General features: G+C 65.0%; 3 protein-coding genes across 3 annotated transcripts; all 3 read left to right on the top strand.

Annotated features, from left to right (window-relative positions):
- Nucleotides 1-1,376: 1,376 nt before the first annotated feature.
- Nucleotides 1,377-3,506, top strand: LDBPK_020460 (hypothetical protein, conserved; the record flags this gene model as incomplete). The annotated part of the gene is made up of 1 exon (XM_003857893.1): nucleotides 1,377-3,506. The coding sequence occupies one exon, from the start codon at nucleotides 1,377-1,379 to the stop codon at nucleotides 3,504-3,506; it is 2,130 nt and encodes a 709-aa protein (XP_003857941.1).
- Nucleotides 3,507-4,370: 864 nt separating this feature from the next.
- On the top strand, nucleotides 4,371-5,045 carry LDBPK_020450 (hypothetical protein, conserved; the record flags this gene model as incomplete). The annotated part of the gene is made up of 1 exon (XM_003857892.1): nucleotides 4,371-5,045. The coding sequence occupies one exon, from the start codon at nucleotides 4,371-4,373 to the stop codon at nucleotides 5,043-5,045; it is 675 nt and encodes a 224-aa protein (XP_003857940.1).
- A 1,586-nt stretch (nucleotides 5,046-6,631) lies between these two features.
- On the top strand, nucleotides 6,632-17,383 carry LDBPK_020440 (hypothetical protein, unknown function; the record flags this gene model as incomplete). Its single annotated transcript, XM_003857891.1, has 1 exon — nucleotides 6,632-17,383. One exon carries the CDS (start codon nucleotides 6,632-6,634, stop codon nucleotides 17,381-17,383), a length of 10,752 nt encoding a protein of 3,583 aa, XP_003857939.1.
- Nucleotides 17,384-17,435: the final 52 nt, after the last annotated feature.

The following is a 17,435-nucleotide window of genomic DNA, read 5'->3' as shown; positions in this document are numbered from 1 at the left end:
ACGCACACACACGCACACACACGCACACACGCACACACACGTCTGACCGTGCTCCGCCGACTCTTTCTCCAGTTTTTTTTTTGTTTTCGACACTTGCCGTGGGTTATCATACTTTGCAGCGCACGCCGATGCGTCGACTGCATCGCTTCATCACCGCCTCCCGCTCCTGGCGTGGCCACTGCTCGCTCCGCGGTACCCCCAGGTTTCTCTGTTACTGTCAGGGCGATCCGTCAGAGCGCACGTCGCGCTGCCGTCGTCAGCGCCGCCTTGCTCCTGCGCATGAAGGGCCCTTGAGCAGTGCCATTAGAAGCCGCCCACCACACCGAGAGCGTCGTGGACATAACCTCGCGGAAACACAGGAGAGTCAGGCCGGTTGCGCAGCGACCGTTGACGTGGACGTGACGGTCACATGCAGCTCCTTTACGAGTGAGCTGCAGCGGCTGTTTCCATGGAGCGCTGCGTACTCCCTGTGGCAACAACGACGACGGCAGCGGCGGACATCAGCAACATCCGCCAGGTCAGCTCTGCCGTTGACGGCACCGCAGGGCGAAGACTGGGTGCCGTCAGAGCCTCCCGCCGCTGAAGAGGGGTACGACTGGCGGTGTCTGTTCATTGTGCGCTATGAGCCTCATCCCGCACGGTTATGTGCCACGCCCACCACACAGAAGAGCACTGCCGAACGAGGCTGCGGTGGCTCCACTGCCGCTGCTGCAATCAGCGCAGCAAGGCACAGCTGCAGGGAGAGCCGGCGGCGTTCCCGAGCAAGCCAGCAAAGCCAAGCAGGCATCCGCGAGACTCCGCTGAACACGACGGCGGCGATGGCGACAGAAAGTACATGTGAAAGTCGTGCGGTGCAGCTATGGCGAGAGGTGCTGCTATCGTCCTCATCGCGGCGCGCGGAGGCCTCTTGTCCACTCCACGAGTCGCAGGTGGACGGCTCATCGCACGCCGCGCTGAGGGGTGCTGCTCACACCACCATGAATGGTCGACAGGGCTTCCACGCGGGTGCGCGGATGCCTGCGGCAGGGATAACGGACAGCCCGACCACACGCCGCGCTGGCGGCGACGTGCGGGGGAAGCGAGCCGCAGTGCCTTCGAACACGCTCTCTGAGGCTCCGTTGCCGCCACTGTTTGCGTGGACTACGCCTCCCACGTACGAAATCTACCATCTCTGCGGGGACCTCGATCTCCCGAGGAGCGGCGCAGCTTCGCCTGCCCACGTATACCCGGCGCAAGTGACGCAGGCAGCGTGGACTCCACTCGAGCACCGACGCCGGCGCAGCGACATTGTACGTCGGCTGCGCCGGGTTGGACGCCTGCACGCGATACCGGGTCTTCCACAACTCCCTCCTCTGCTACTAAGCCGTGAGCGTGCAATGCCCTCCGCGGAGGTGCTTGATGGCGCTGTGGGGTGCGCCAAGCGCTCACGTCAGCGCTCACAGCGCTTATCGCAGGCGGGCGCGAACAAGACCGACACGCTGCGGGTGGTGCCAAGAGTAGACAAGACGTACGCCATCGAGGACGACGAGGACATGTCTGTCGCGCAGGAGGACGTGCTGGTCGGCACTGTCTGCTCTCTGCACGACTACTGCCACTACCTCACCGGGATCGGTAACCTCGAAGATGGTGAAGCTGCCGATGATGCGGATGGGGTCGCGCATCTGTCGCCGTCGCACAAGAACCAGCTCACCACAGATTCGCCCGCTTTCGGTGGCCGGAGCGCACACGTGCCCGAGATGGCATCCGACTGTGTCAGCGGCACGGCAGGTGTCTCGCATTACATCCCTGCCGACGCCGCCGCGGCTGCCTCATCGCCGCCGTCCTTCCCACCGCCGAAGATCAACGCAGCAGCCCCTGCGAACATGTTCCGTTTCGCGCCGCCGCTGTCACGAGGTGCGGAGAAGACAGGCCGAGGGATGTGTTTCACGAACTTATCGAAGCGCTTGCAGGTTCTCGGAGACGACGATGGGGGCAAAGCCGTTTTATCAGAGTTGGATGATCAGCAGCAGGTGCGCGGGAAACATGGCACTGCCACCGCAGGTATCCGTCCGCGCCGGCTCTACGAAGACGTCGGCCACCATCACTGGAGCTGCATCGCATCCGACGCGTTCCTCGAGGAGAAGGTGCGAATCTGTCGTCGCTCCCACGAGCCCAGCAGAACGACCGCCGCCGTTTCCTGTGCGCATCCCCCGGCACCGCCGCAACGCCTACACGTCGCGGCGCCTGTGCCCAGGCGTCAAGAGCGAGCGGCACATAGTGGACGTGAGCGCGCTGCACCGAAAACAGACGCCGGGGTGCTGCCTCTCTCGTCTACGTCGTGTGCCGCCCTTTCCCCGGCGGCGCCCGACGTTCTGGAAGTGGGCTGCTCCGCAGCAGCACTATCTGCGTCGCACAGCGTCGGCGTCTTACTCGCGCACCAACACGAATGGATCTACTTTAGCGTTCTGTTCCACACACACGCGGTGCAGCTGCCGCGTACATCAGCAGCGTCTGCTGCTGCGAGACTCGCTTCCAACCGCAGTCTCGACCTCTCGCATCTCTACTGTTTTCTGGACCCTCCGTGCCGCCTGTACACCGAGGAGCTGGAGGAGTGGGCGCACGCGGCACGAGAGCGGCGGCGCGAGCGGGAGTGGGTGCGCGATGGGCGCCTCATTCGGCATGGTCCGCCGCCGTCGCCTTCCCCTCACGACGCTCCCGCACGGACTCACCCGACTGCTTCACGACTCAGCCGCGGCACAGAAGCCTCTGGTCGTGCGGCACTCGTGGCCAGTGCGCCTCTCTCGCCATGCGCGGCGCCGATGGCGAGTCCACATACGTGGCTTGTGTATGTGCACCCCGACGTGTCAGTACAGACATTACCGCGGCTATGGACACGCGCCTTCGGAGAGGACACGTCAAACAGCAGCGGCGGGGCGGGGCAGGAAGCGTGCGAGGGCGGCACGACACGGGTACTGGATGGCCGCCATGAGGTGGATGGGCGTGATGGCCGGGCTGAGCACGAGGGCGTCGTGCCCTCTTCTTTCTATGCGGCCGTGGCGCGAAAACGGCGACGGCAGGCGGCCGAGGTGGAAATGCTGTGCCGCCATCTTCTGTCGACGACGCCACCGCGGCGCAAGGCGTCTTCTGCGCTGCTCGTTCACCCGGCCGAAGTCTCTGTCAGTGCGCGGGCACGCTCTCGCGGCCGTCCAATCGCGGCAGCGTCGACCAAAGCCGACACAGGAATAACTTCTTCGACGCCATCAAAGGCGGCCGTGCTGATGTCTGACGCCACCTCACAGCGATTGCCCACCTCAGCTACGGCATTGCCTCACGAAGCGGATGGACACCGACAGCAGCAGCAGCAAGCGCTGGCGTGCGCGCTGCCGGTATCACCACTGCCACGCGGTACGGCCCTCCTAAAGCGGCGCCACTGGCTGGCCAAGCCGTTTGTGCTGGTAGAGGAACTGAAGTACGGCCGCGTGGTCAAGTACAGCCACGCAGAACTCGCGGCGCCACGCGTGCTGTGACGGCAGCAGCGCCACGCGTGCCATGCCTTGCTCGTCTCGCATTCTTTTCGATGTGCGCGATGAGGGCGTATCACCGCCGTACGTACCCGCCGGCACCCTCCTGCCGCTGATCAAGGCCCGAGCAGACGTCCAAGCGTGGGATCACGACGCGACTGCTGACTGACTGACAGACACAGAGAGAGAGAAGGCGGCTCACAGTCACGCCATCCCATCTGCCATTCCTCCGCCCCCGCTGCACCTCTTGTCGCTCCAGCAGTCCGCCCTGCTTCACTTTTCTGTGTGTATATATGCATATCTATCTACAAGACTTTGCGCTCCCCTAACGAGGGCCGTTGGCCACTGCTGCTCCCGCTGCTATGCAACGACGCTGCAACCCCGACACTCGGACACGCACGCGCACGAGCTGACATGCGCTGCTTGCGAAGCGGAGAAGGGAAGGTGGGCGGCGACATTGTTCATTGGTGGCGCTGCTGCCACGCCACAAGGTGGCCTTCGTGCCCGCCCGCCCCTCCCCCCTGCATTGACCGCTTACAATCCTTTCTGCGGTGCGAGCTGTGAGCTTCATCTCTTGCCGCTTCCTCTTGGCTTCCGTCGCCGTCGCCAAGGACACTCATGCTGTGCAACACTCGCCGTCGACAGGCATGAGAGCGTGACCGTGACGCTGGAGTTCTTAGCGTGGCGCATGAAGCGCGTCTTTGTGGGCTTTCTCCGACACGTCCTCACCCTCTCCGTCTCCCCTCAGTCAGGAGCCTCGCACCGCATCTCTCCTAGTCTCCCGACATCAACAGACACACATCTGACACACACACACACACACACACACACACACGCACACGCACACGCACACGCATCTGACACATCACCATGGCTGGTGGCAAGTCGTCGAAGCGCGTGAAGCTGCGCACAAAGATCGCGCGGAGGCAGCAGACTCAACACGCGACTGACGAACACGCGCCGTCGTCGAGTGGCCTCTCATCCTCTCCGCCGCCGGTCGGCGGCGCGGGCGAGGCGACGGCAGCCCCGCCAACAGAGGTGGATCGTCAAGCGGCGCTGCACATCCGCGACGCCCTGCGGCAGCGCCAGGGTCGCACCGGACGTGCACCAGCTATGAAGGTGAAGGAAGCCAGAGGTGTTCGCGCTACCGCTGCCCCTGTTGGCGCGAAGCGCAAGCACGCAATGAACGCGAAGAAGGACAAGCCTTCATCGCAGCGCACCGCGGCGCTGCGGCGGGCGACGGTGCTGGAGCGGCGCCGACTCACGCTACCGCGGATGTCCGCTGCGGAGACGCGCATGACGGTGGCGCAGGAGGAGCTGCAGCTGTTTGATGCGGTGCAAACAGTGCCGGCGTACGCTGAAGACCCCTTCGCTGCGGTCATGCAGCACCTGTCCGCCACGATGGATGTATTGCAACCACAGACGCCAGATGTCGGCATTGCAGCGCGCGCTGTTGGCGCGAGACGCCGGCACTCAGTGCCGGCGTGTGTAGGCCGACCACCGCCACCGCCATCCTCCTCCTTCTTTTTGCGGCCATTTTGCTGAGCACGAGTGCCACGCACGGCGCTCTCTCTCTCTTTCTTGGACCCCGTAAGTGGTGCCAAGCCGGAGAACGCGCAACTTTATGTGCCGCGATCGAGGAGTGGGCGTTGGTGGATGTGGCGGGGCGTGAGGAAGGGCTCGCGGCGCGCCCGTGCACACTGTGGCTGGTGCATCGTCTACAGGAAAGCGCCCTGCCGGAGGGTCGTGTGCAGCCGCAGCCGCTGCCGACTAAGACGCTCAGCACGTCCAAGTAAAACTGAACAGATCAGGGGAGAGGGAGACGGGAGGGGTGGGGGTGGGGCGGGATGCTGCCCAGCAGGAGTGGCCGCTCACCCGCGACGCATCCGGCAGTGTAAAGGCGCGCACATCCGTGCATGGTGGGGCTTGCGACGGGGGGGGGGTGGAGCTGATGGACCTGCACACGCAACGCCTCGCACACACAGACCTCTTCTTTCCGACATTGCCCATGCCATAACAGTCACCATAAGCCGCCCCCCGTTCTCTTTGTTCGGCGAGTCTTCGTCGTGCCGCTTACGCCGCGAGCGAACGCGCACTCACGCACGTGGCCTTGCCGACGTGGAGATGCTCATCGTGCCTCCGCTTTCGCAGCCTTCGTGCCATTCCTTGTTCTTGTTTGCGTGCTACGACGACGTCGATGCGCAGGCGCAGGCGATTCTCCATGTGCTCCCTTTGCTGTGCAGGACTGTCAAGTGTGCGCGCGCATGCGAACACCACCTGTGCCAGCACCCCCTCTCTCTCGCATAACTTCGGAATCCCTCGACTGCGCGTCGGCTTCGACGTGCTTGTGCGCTCATCCGCGTGCAGCGCACCCGCGCACGCAGCGAAGAGAACCACGCACAGCGCCCTTCCCCCATTCTCCTCCACTTACCTACGCATAGGCAGACGCATACGCAGACCGGCAGCAAGCTGCCGACACGTAGCCGTAGAGAGGAGGCCCAAGGGAAGTGCGAGCACCGTTTACACAACACCGAATATGATTTTAAATGAGCGCTGCACACCTCTTTCCTACTTGCAATACAAGTCTATCCTCCACACCTCCAGCCGCAGCTGCCGCCACCGCCGCTGTCCGACGCACCAAGCCATAGAAACAGTCGTGCGTGCTGTCCGTCGACATCAGCTGTGCTGTATACATACGGTAGTACACATGCATGTGCATCTGTTCTATCCCGTGTACCTGTTGCGCGTCATCGGACTCACCTTAACGTCTTTTCCCTCCATCTCTCCCTCTTCCCACCTTCGTTGCCCATCAGCGGCGGATGCGCACCGGATGCTGCTGATCATCTATTACCTTGCTGTGTGTGTGTGTGTGTGTGAGTTCGTGAGCGTACGCGCTGACGCCTCTCTTGACCGTGCTCAGGCCTTCTCTGTGCTTCACAGTTGTAAGTTCTCCCCCCTCCCCTCTCCCTTCTCCATCTTCTGCTATCCTACGCGATCCCATCCACACAGCGCGGCAAATCCGGCGCGGCCGTCCTCCTGGCCACCGTTGGTGCTGCCGTAGTTGTCGGGGCTGTTCATATCGCATCTCTACGCCTCTCTCCTCGTTTCTTTAGCCCTCAGCGACTCGGCACATGCTGTCTGTGGCGCCTCCCTCGTCCACCGGGTCACCGATTGCGTCCTCTCAAGCGCCGTCGCCTTCGCGTGACGACGCCGTCGGTGCTCCGCCCGGCGCGGCACCAACGGACTGCCTCTCCTCTCCGCTGACTGCATTTTCTCCTAGGACGGAGCCTGGCTCGGTGCTCCTCGTGCATCCAGGTGCTGTCAGCAGCAGTAGCCTTGCTGGACCCTTCAGGCCCTCGGCGATAGCAGGCGCGATGCGCAGAGTTAGCAGCGCCAGTGATAGTGGTGTTGGAGCCGGTGTTGCGTGCGAGTCGATGACGCTAACGAGTCTCTTGCCTGCGGCACACCCGCAGGCTCGGTGCTCACCGCGTCGCTGGCAAGCTCGCAGTGGATTGCGATCTTCGGCAATGCAAGGCCTGCCCACCCCTGCTCTGTCTTCGAGCGCCGCTGCGGCAGATGCTCCCCCTGCTGTTGCCGCGACCACATCCGGCGCCGTCTCTCTGCAGACTAGAAACGCCGGGCCCAGCAACCAGGCTGCAACGCCGCTTGCCAGCTCCTACAGCAGCCACGACAGTGACGCAGCGTCGCCAAGCGCGTCGCACACAGGTGCGCATCGCACGACGGCCGGGCCAACGCACGCCGAAGGGAGGGATGTGGCTGGAGCGCTCGCTGCGAATCTCGCTCAAGTGGACGTCTCCGTTATGAGCGGCGGCTGTTCTGCACCGATGCGACCTTCCTCGCACACAAGCCCGAGCGCTGCACAAGATGTGCCAGTCTACTTGAGCGCCACCACCTCGGATGCCGCGTGCACTACGCGCTCCTCGACACAGCTGATGTTGGCGGCTGCACCAACGTTGGCAGCGACGGCGAACTCGTCTGCGTCCCCCTACACCTCAACAGTGTGGTGGGCATTCACCACGCCGCCGTTTCGGCACTCGCCGCAGGTGCGCTATACGTGTCACAGCACCGACCCCATTGGAATGGGCACGGGCAGCGGCGGTCGGCTCTCGGTCACCCTACCCGGCTACATCGCAGCGGGCACCGCCGCTGCCAGTGATGCGGCGGAGAGTGTAGAGCCGAGGCCACGCTTGACGGGGACGTTGTCCTCCTCGTCCTCGTTGCCATCTTCTTCCCTGCCCGTGTACTCACCCTCCCGCGCTGGCTCATCGGCAGCGGTGTCGACTGCTGGGCCACCGTCCATGCCCTCTGTGAACAGCGTCGCCGCCGGCGTGGGCAACGCGGGCTCAGGTGTCCTTCTCTTTCCTCTCCAAGCCTCCGTGCCAGCGCTGCGAAGCTCAAATCCAGAAGACGAGGCTGCAGCTGCTGAGCTCGTACGTGGGCAACAGCGGCAGCGGCCGCAGCAGCAGCAGCGCCGGCATCAGGCGAGCATTGGTGTGCCTGTAGATGTTTCAGCAGTGTTGGACAGCCGTGAGGAGACCGGCGGCACTGACGACGACCACCGTCACCGCCAAAGCCGGCCGCGCGGGTCAACAAGCTCGTCCAACTACGCCACCCGTGCGCGGCAGCAGGGGCCCTCGCTGCAGCCTCCTGAAAGCAGCGGAACTGCGGACAGCGAGGACAAGGACCAGCCAGCTCGCCAGAACTCGCGACGTGCTCTCGATGACCCCAAAATATTTATGTGCGATACGGAGAGCAACGCACCCGGCACCTTCCTCATGCGCTGCGAGGATGAGGGGAGCTTCGTGCCAGAATCCGTGCGCGTTCGCAGAGATGTGGATCGCACCGCCTATCACGCGAAGGCGCCGGGGGGCAACACGGCCAACCACTCCCTCGTGCCTGGGTTTGCGGGCTTCGACGCCCTCGACGATGCGGTCGCGGCCAAGGCACCCGTGACGGCGGCCAGAGGAGTAACAGTGCAGTACCAAGGCGAGAGTGTGCCTGCGCGGTCCCACTCGTCTTCTCTTCTTACCTTTTCGCAGGAGCTGCAGCGCACTCTACCACCATCCGCGGTCATCACCGCCAGCGACCATTATCGACGTCTCAGACAGCAGGCCACGGTGCATCTGCCGCCATCACAGGCCTCCGAGGCGGTAGACGTCGAGGGGCCAGACACAGCACAACATCACTGCTCATCACCTGCCGCCCATCGCATGCACTTACACTTCTCACGTTGCTGCTCAGAGCCGCCCTGCGAGGCAGCCAACTCCACGAGGCTGCGCGCGACGACACCACCGCTGAGGCTGCGTGCTGGCGTCCCGCTCTCCGTGTTACCGCCGCGGAGCTCCTCTGGAGCGACGCAGCCGCCACCGACAACGCCGCCGGCCGGCGAGCATGAACGCGACAAGAGCGTCGAGGAAGAAGTGGAGGATGCGGCCATAGACTCTGCTCACAGCGGAGAGACCGCTCCATTTCTGACGGCCCACTCGTCGTCGTCTTCCGTGACAGATAGCTCATCGCGCTCGCCGGCGACCACCTCGGTGGTGCAGCAAATCCACAGTCACCATACAGCATTCGTGACGGCCGCGTCCTCTTTCAGGACACATCCACCCCCGCCAGCTCCCGTGACAGCGCCTTCCGCAGCGGCGTCAACGACGCCTCTGGAATCTCCAGCGCTTCCGTCGTGGAGTCGAGAGAAAGTGCAGCGACTCGCCACTCCACCGCTGGCGGGCTCAGGTTTGCTTCGGCTGAAGCTTTCGGCCACCGCACCGGCGGCAGCGTCGATGGCGCAGGGCCGCTCTCCCCGCACGCCGGGTAGTCAGCGTGAGTCGCACTTGATGTCGCACGTTCGCGTCGCCCTCATCGACGCGCGGAGCGTGCGTAGTCATCTGGAAGAGTTGAGGGCGCTTCTCCCCAAGCATCGCACCGGTGCCGCGGGGGCGACGACGGCGCAGGGCATCACGGGCGCCATCGCTGGCCACAGCGAGCCTGCGGGGGCCACCCGCCGCGTCTCCGCCGATACCCAAGATAGACAGCACGCAAGCGCAAGCAGCGCAGCAGATGTTAGGGCACGCAGCGATGAGGCGGGTGAGACTGGCGAGATGCTTGGCGGCGAGGATTCCGCTGACATCGTGCACTGCACGACAGCCCTGAGCCCGCTGAACTTCTCTCTCCTGCAGAATATGCTGAGGGACAGGAAGGCTGATGGCATCGGTGAGGGCTGCGGCGGTTGCCGAAATTCTCTACGGGCTCGCGCAGGCACTGGGAAGGCTTCTTCACAGCTGCAGAAGTCGCAAGGCTTGCACCGAAACGGCAGCGGCGTTGGCGGTGACGGCAGCAACGACGGCGGCCGATCGCCAGCGACGACGCTCAGCGTTAGAGGCCTCTACACATCGTCGCTTAACGCCTACCGGCATCAGCGGCTAACGCGACTTACCGAACAGCACCTTAAGTCCCTGTGGCTCGGCGTCAGCGCTGTCGCGAAGTCGGTGTGTGGCGTCGCGGTCGAGCAATGTGTGGAGATGGACCTCATACAGGGGCCGGCGCTGATGGACGGGCAGGTGCTGCGTTTCCCGAGCGACACGGCTGCTGCTGCGGCATCGGCGGCGCCGTCGCTGGCGAGCTTATCCTTCGGGGCCTCGCTGCAGCAGCAGCTTCAATGTGCAAGGCCGCCATCGCCGTCTTCTACCGCCTCGACTGCCTCGCCAAACTCACAGGGCCCACTGCAGCCGAGCGGCGCCACTGTCTCTGCGCAAGATGGGGAGGCCACGGCGACTAAGAAGGCGTCTCGCGGTGCCTCGAAGCCGCCACCGCCAGCAGATCTGCCCGACCCTATGCCGTCTTTCCACTTCTCAGAGGCCCCACTGACAGCAGCACCAGCAGAGAGAGAGGCTGTCGCCGGTGGCGTGCAGGCGTCGGCGACAGCTGCTACGGCCGAGGCCACAGTGCAGCGACTGGCTAGCACCAAGAGGGACAACTCGCCTTTGGGTTGCCACCGCGACTCCCAGCGCCGATGTCTCGACGAGTCGGCGCCACTGGACAGCGCCATGGCGGGCTGCGACGGGTGTGCCCCCTGGCCTTTGCTTGCACGCACCGCCGTGTCGGCCACTGCCGCCAGTGACTCGGCCATCACATGCACGCACGGCGAGGGGGATGCGAGAATCAACTCCCGCTCTTCCGCCGTGGCCCCCACCTCGCTGACGACGCGCGCAAACGCGTCCACGAACACGAACGTGAGCACCGTCGTGGAACACCCCTACGCCCACTCGGACTGCTACCGCAGCGGTGACCGCAGCCGTAGCTGCCGCCACCACAGCACCACATCGTCGACGTTGTTGTCGAAGTGGTCGAACGCGCCCACGTCGGGGATCATATACATACACAACACACCGGCAAACCTCAGCAGCACCACGACTTTGCCCAGTGCACTGAGCAACAACGGCAGCAGCAGTGGGAGCCGCATGTCCAACACCCCCAGCACTAGCTTTAGTGCTCGCGGAGGCAGCGGCGGCTACGTGGTCGGTACCGCGGCAAGTTCGCTTTCCGGCTTGCCGAGGCCAACAGCATCGACGACGGCGACCACGGCTGGCGGAGGACAGACTCTGTACACGTTGCCCTCCACCCTCCTCCAGCTACAGCAACAGCTGCCACAGCACGGCTCCTCGTCGCAGTCGGCCCCGTCCGCGTCCGTAGACGGCGCTGCCCCTCCTAGCTCGTCCGCGTCGCCGCCAGTAGCAACGGTTACCCACCTTTTTCCCTCGCAGCACCAGCCACTTGCTCGGGGCTGCACCGTTTCCGCTTCCGCCTCCGCCCCGCCCACCGCGCTGCCTCAGCACAGCTCTTCCAGCTTGTGGCACTCGGAGGCTGGCGGCAGTAGTTGCCCCCTTGCGGGTTCGGCGCCGGGGCCCATGTGGATGCTGCCGCCGCCGTCACCCGCATCGCCTCCTCCACCCGCGGCGGTTCACAGAGGTGCCGCCGCCGCAGCGAGCGGTGCCTCCGGGGCGTTGGTTGTGGCACCGACGGTGCCGAGTGCGTTGCCCAGCTCCTACGGGGCAACGAGTAGCGGGGTCGATGCTGGCGCGTCTGCTTTACAGGGGCTGTGCACGCGTTCTTCAGGGCTGGCGCCGGCAACGCCCTTCACGTCTCCGTCCGGCTCGACGTTGATCTCCTCACTGCTGGTCGCCATGCCGAACCCTCCTCCCCTCAAGGCACCGTTCATCAAGGTACAGCGAGAGGAGGTGGCTGCCGACACGGCGCCCGATTCGCACTCCAACGCTCGCGTCAGCGGCGCACAGCGCGCCGTTGCTGCTTTCTCGGTGAGTACCAGCGGTACCGCGGCCCATGCGCGAGGCGAGTTTCGTGGACAGTCACCGGTCTCCTCCGCTCTGCTACTTACAAGCCACGAGAGACCTGACGGAGGTGGCGTAGAGGCGCGCACGGGAACCGCAGCCCAGCTCGGTTCCACCGCGGCTGTTGCTAGGGAAGGGATGGCTCGAGGAGGGACGAACGGCGTGTCGAACAGCGTTGGCGCCGCACCGGCACTGCCTCCGGCCATCGTCTCCCCGTACGGCATGCTAGCCGAGGGAGAGCTGTGTGTTGTGGCCCCCATTCATGATTCGACGGAGTTGCTTGCACGCGAGATACACGGCAGCGGCGACACACCCACCTCGTCCGGAGCCAAGCCGGTGATGATGCCGGGCTCACCCCTGGCTTGGCGAGGCAGACTCGAGGCTCGCAGCAGCAGTTCTGTGCGCCGAAGTGCTGCCACAGAGGCGTCAGTGACGACCGCGGGGCTAGTGCCACTCACCACGAACGATAGCAGTGAGGGTGTCGAAGAGTTGTCTGAGCCGTTCTCACTGATGCGCGCGGCAGCGACGCCGTCGACGCGAGGGCGAATGGGCGTGTTGGGCACCACCACCTCCACCGCCGCCGCCAGGGCCATCACCTCCAAGACTACGGCTACGACCACGACCACCACGAACACAGCATTGCCCACCCCAGGCAATCATCCGTCGCTCGGCGGTAGCATGGGCGGCGTTGCGATGCACTTCAGCCTTCCATCGACGAGCACCCCTCGACGGCAGCCGCAGCTGCAGCACGCGTTGCCTTTCTCTTCACATGCCGGCAGCCACCAGCAGGACGTGTGTCTTCATGATATTCGATCGCACGCCACTACTGCTACTGAAGCGCAAGGGGGCGAGGCGGCAAGCACGGCGCTGCCCTCGGCCACAGAACAGCCGCTGGCGCCGTCACAGCAGCACCGCACGAGAAGCAGAGACGAGTCAGTGGGGCGCCGTGACGTGCAAGCGCTGCCGCTCCTGCGGTCCTCGCTGCCGTTGGATGGAACAACACCGGCGTCCGCCGTCTCTGCGAACGGTGACCAGCAACAAGCGGATAATGGCGAGAGTGACGGCACTGACGCGGCAGTAAAGGCGTCTTACCGGCTCGCCGCGCATGCGGCGGCAGAGGGGCCGAGGGCGGGCAAGGCGTGGAATAACGATTTTCCTACGGGTGCCGGCTCGGCGAAGCTGAGAGACGAGACGGGTACCTCTTCGGGGTTCGCCGCGGGTCACGACTCGACCGCCTCGCCGCCGTCGCCGCGGCAGCGACAGGATGAACAGGATGCGGGCTCCGTAGCTGCGCATCCGCGCGCGGCGTCTGCAGCAAGCTCGTCGCTGTCGTACACAACTATCTCTGCTTCCACAGCGGATGCCACGCCGGCTGCCGTGACGGCGATATCCGTCTCAGGGACGCGCGTGCCGTCCTCCGCTCCCTCAGCAACACTGCCGGCGCCCCTGCGAGCCGAACTGCAGCCGGGGTACGGAGGCGATGGTGCATCCCTCACACGCCCCATGAACACCGCCGGCTCTGCCCTTAACGACCTTGGCGACGACGAGGACACGAATACGGTCGTTAAACGCAGCGGCAGCAGTGAGAGCAGCAGCAGCGCCTCGCATACACCGTCACGGGAGGCACTGCTGATGGACGGAACGCGGCATCGGCAGCTGCATGCGGTGCTTCCATGGGCGCAGTTGCGCCCTCCACCCACACCGACGTTGAATACCGCGTCGTTGACGATGTACTCGGCCAACCGCGCTGACGCGCTGCTGGTGCGTGCGAAAGACATGGAAAGGGAGGTCGACGTAATCAGCGCCCTGATGTGCGCCACATCGCTGCCGGCTCGTCCCGGCGGCCTCGCGACAGGCACGGACGGATCACTCCGGCCTTCCTCTCCAACGTCGACCCTGCCGGCGCGGGCGGAAGTGGTTCATAATATTCCGGCGACTGAAGCGGAGGTGCGCAAGACAGACGCTCTGGTGATGCAATCCAAGGGGGAGGACGGTACAACCGACACCCCTGGCCCCCTGGCCCCCTCCCTGGCGCTGCGGCCGTGGGCGACGCGAGGTGGCAGGCATGTCGGCGTGTGCACTGACTCGACGGCAGTCGCACTCGACACGGAGCACAGCAGAGACTTGACAGCAACGGCGCAGTCGTCTGATAAGTCGCCCATGGCTGCATACGCGGGAACGTGCAGTGGCGACGATCGTGGTGAGGCAGGCGAGGCGAAGAGGAGAAGGGGGGCCGTTTCCGCGGACGAGCTGGCTGCCAGCGACAGCGAGGATGGCCGTGATCTGCTCTCCCTCTACGTGAACAGCGACGCACATGACTTGCCGAGCTCACCTCGGCGTGCAGCTGCGTATCAGCAAGCGCTGCAGCAACAACAGTACCACCAGCGCCATCTGATGCAGACGTGGTCTAGCATCTTTACTATTAGTTCCTCAGGGCATTCCGCGGCGACGACGAGCTCACTGCGAACGGCCATCACAGGGGTGGCGCTGAGCGCCAGCGTGGCGGCTCTTGGGTCACGGCTGAATACGTCCTCGACGATGTCGTCTGGCACCCCGACAGCGCTGGCGTCAGTCGCGGAGGTCATTCTGGGGATCGGCGCTGCAGGCAGTGTTGTGGGCGGAGGCAGCGCCGGTGGCGTGCCCAGCGGCCACGCCGGAGCGATTCCATCCATAGGCACTGCGGCGACCGCCACAGCAGCTGCTGGCTCTGCGGCTGCTTCTTCGTTTACGGTGACAATGATCGCGCCCACCACCGCAGCCGCCGCCAACTCGACGTGGACGCCGAACAGCACCGTCACTCTCAGTAGCGACTCGGCGTCTGCGGCGGGATTCACATCGCCATCGACGCTCTTTGGCACCACCGTGTCCAGCTCTGCGTCCTACTCGCTGAGCCCTGAGCGATGCGGCATCATAGTGAGCGGTGGCGCTGGCGGAGGGGTGACGGCGGAGGTGCACTCCGTGTCGCCAACAGGTGGGGGAGAGGGCGCGGTGTTCTTGCCGTGGTGCAGTGCAAGCGCGCCGGCACAAACAGACTGCGTCTTCCCAGTAGCCGTGAGAGCCACTGGTGCTGATGCTGCTGCTGCCGGTGGTGGCGGTGACGGTGGCGCTGCATGCGACGCAGATTTCGATGCGCTTCGCTTGGATGCAGCGTTCAACTCGGCGTCGGCCTCTGCGGAGAGCACGCAGTACGTGCTGAGTCGACTGAAGCCGTTGCCGCATCTCCCGCCGCCGCACAACTACCCCTTCCTGCTACCGGAGGTGACCTCGCCGTGCCTGCGCGATGACGATGGCTTCGGGGAAGACGAGGACGACGCCGACGCGTGCGACTACACGCAAGACGTAGATGTCGCTGTCCTGCTGGGTGCAGACTCGGACTTTGAGCCTGAGGAGCGCCACCGCGCCACTGCGCCTGTCCGTGGAGGAAGCGACCACTCTTCGCGCGTCGAAACGCCTTGCTGTGATGGGGCCGGCGGCGCCGGCCCTGCATATGACGACAGCAACGCAGAGGATCATGGTGCGGCCTTCAAGTGGGCAGCCTCGTCTTCACAGCATCACGGCAACGGCAAGGTTGACGTGGGGGCGTTGTCGACCCAACCGCCTCCGGATAGTTGCTCGAACGAGGGGCCGACGCTGACCACCGTTGCCGCCTCCATGCGCACGGCCACCACTGATGATGGCGGCGCAGGCGGCGCAAGCCTCTACGCCGCTGTGGTGTCGAGGACAGTGGTGGCGCACGCATCGAGGATGGGCGAAGTCGGCCGTGCGGAGGACGACAGCACTACCGAAGGCCGCACTTCCTCAGTCCACCTCTCGGCGCGCTCTCTCGGCATTCCGACTGCTCGCCTTTCAGCCCCTGCCGGCGCGGGCCCAGCAACAACAGCCGCCGCCGGGACATCAAGTGCGGCGGCCTCCATCATCGAGGGCAACGAGGACATGCGCGTCGTCAGTCTCCCTCGCAGTGGTGAAGATGTGCCGATCGCGCCGTCATGGCCGCTTCTGTGCACCAACACCGCTTCTGCTGCTCCGCGCTCTCCGCGCATAGTGAGCAACTCCCCGCTTCGGCTGCGCAGCGCCGTTACCATCACCGCTGGCGGTGATGCACTCGTGGTCTCGACGGCGACAACGGCGATGGCGGCAGCAGAGAGGGAGCGTGCGGGCGCGCAGACCAACCGCAGTGCGAGCAGGCCACACCATCTCTCTGGGGGCGGCAGTGCTCTCATTCAAGACGGCATGCCTGCAAGCAACAGCAACAGCGGCAACTACGGCGGTGTGTGTGGTCGCCTCTTTCCGCAAAAGCCCAACCCGCCGGAGGCGGCGCTCGAGGAGGGGGGCAGTTGGGCAGAGGTGGCGGCGACAACCGTCTCTGAGGACACCGCGAATGCGCTCGTGACTCCAGGCCTGCCGGCGATGCAGCACTCTTCGCAGCGGCAGACCTCCTCGTGTGCTCCGATGGTGAGCTCGGTGACGTCCATGGCAGTAGGAGATAGCGAAGGATTAGCGACGCTACGAGACGGCGGCGGCCTAGATGCCGGCCCCGCAGTTACCAAAGCAGTGCGAGCCGAACCGACGGCATTCCTCTTCGACGACGGTGGCATCGAACAACCCAACCGCAAGTACGTCGGCCACAGAGAAAACACGTTGGTAGGCGAGGGTGGAGCAAGTACCGCTGTGGAAGGCCGTAGTGACCGCCCGGGAGCGGATAGGAGTATCAGCATCGAGGGCGACGCCGCTGCCTTGTCGCATTCAGCGGAGACAGCAGAACCGAAGAGGAGGCACGACGACAGACGTGCAGTCGATACGAACGCCGTGCTCAGTGGCGCTGCACCCGACGCTGGCCATGCGTCTCGGATCACATCTACACCGCTTGCGATGACGCCGGCGCTTCGGGCGGCAGGCATTTTGGGCAGCGACGGTGCTGTCCTTCGCCTTCTGCGGGATGCGGCGCGCAGCACAGTGCGGGAGCGGACGCCTTCCGAAACACAATCAGAGTCGCGTGGGCCGCCACCACCACCACCGCCGCCGCTGCCGTCAACGCAGTTCTCTATCCCGTCCTACTACCTCGCCCAGTGCGAAGACGGCCTTGCGGACGTGGCCGGCAGTCTCCACGGCTGGCATGCAACGACGTCGGCTTTCTTTTCAGGTGCAGACACCGCCGCCGCGCCCGGCCAGACGCGCGGCAGGTCGAGCAGCCCTTCGAGTCGGTCCTCCGATCTGTACACCTCCGTGTCCGCGCTCGCGCGTCGCCGCGCACAACAGCGCGTATTCTACAACGACGCAAGGCTGAGTGACAGCGCCGCACCGTCGCACACGATGGCCACGACTGCGGACACGCCATTGCCAGCGTCAGCGATGCCGGGGCTGTCGCCACGCCTTGGCGCGACCGCTGATCATTCCGAGAACGCAGCGACGCCTCCGACTTCGCCCAGCGCGGCGGCCGGCGCCACGCACAACGACCGCCTCGTGGCATTGATGAGGGCTGCTTTGCGGCTCACCGACGGCGAAAGCGGCGCTTGCTGAGGGGAAGGGCGGGCGGGGCAGAGAGGGGGGGGGGGGGGGGTATTTTTTACCC

The sequence above is a fragment of the Leishmania donovani genome, chromosome 2 (assembly GCF_000227135.1).
Source record: "Leishmania donovani BPK282A1 complete genome, chromosome 2".
In the NCBI taxonomy this organism is placed as follows: Eukaryota; Euglenozoa; class Kinetoplastea; order Trypanosomatida; family Trypanosomatidae; genus Leishmania; species Leishmania donovani.
Note: the sequence above shows the minus strand (reverse complement) of the source record. Positions and strands in the feature narration are given on the sequence as shown.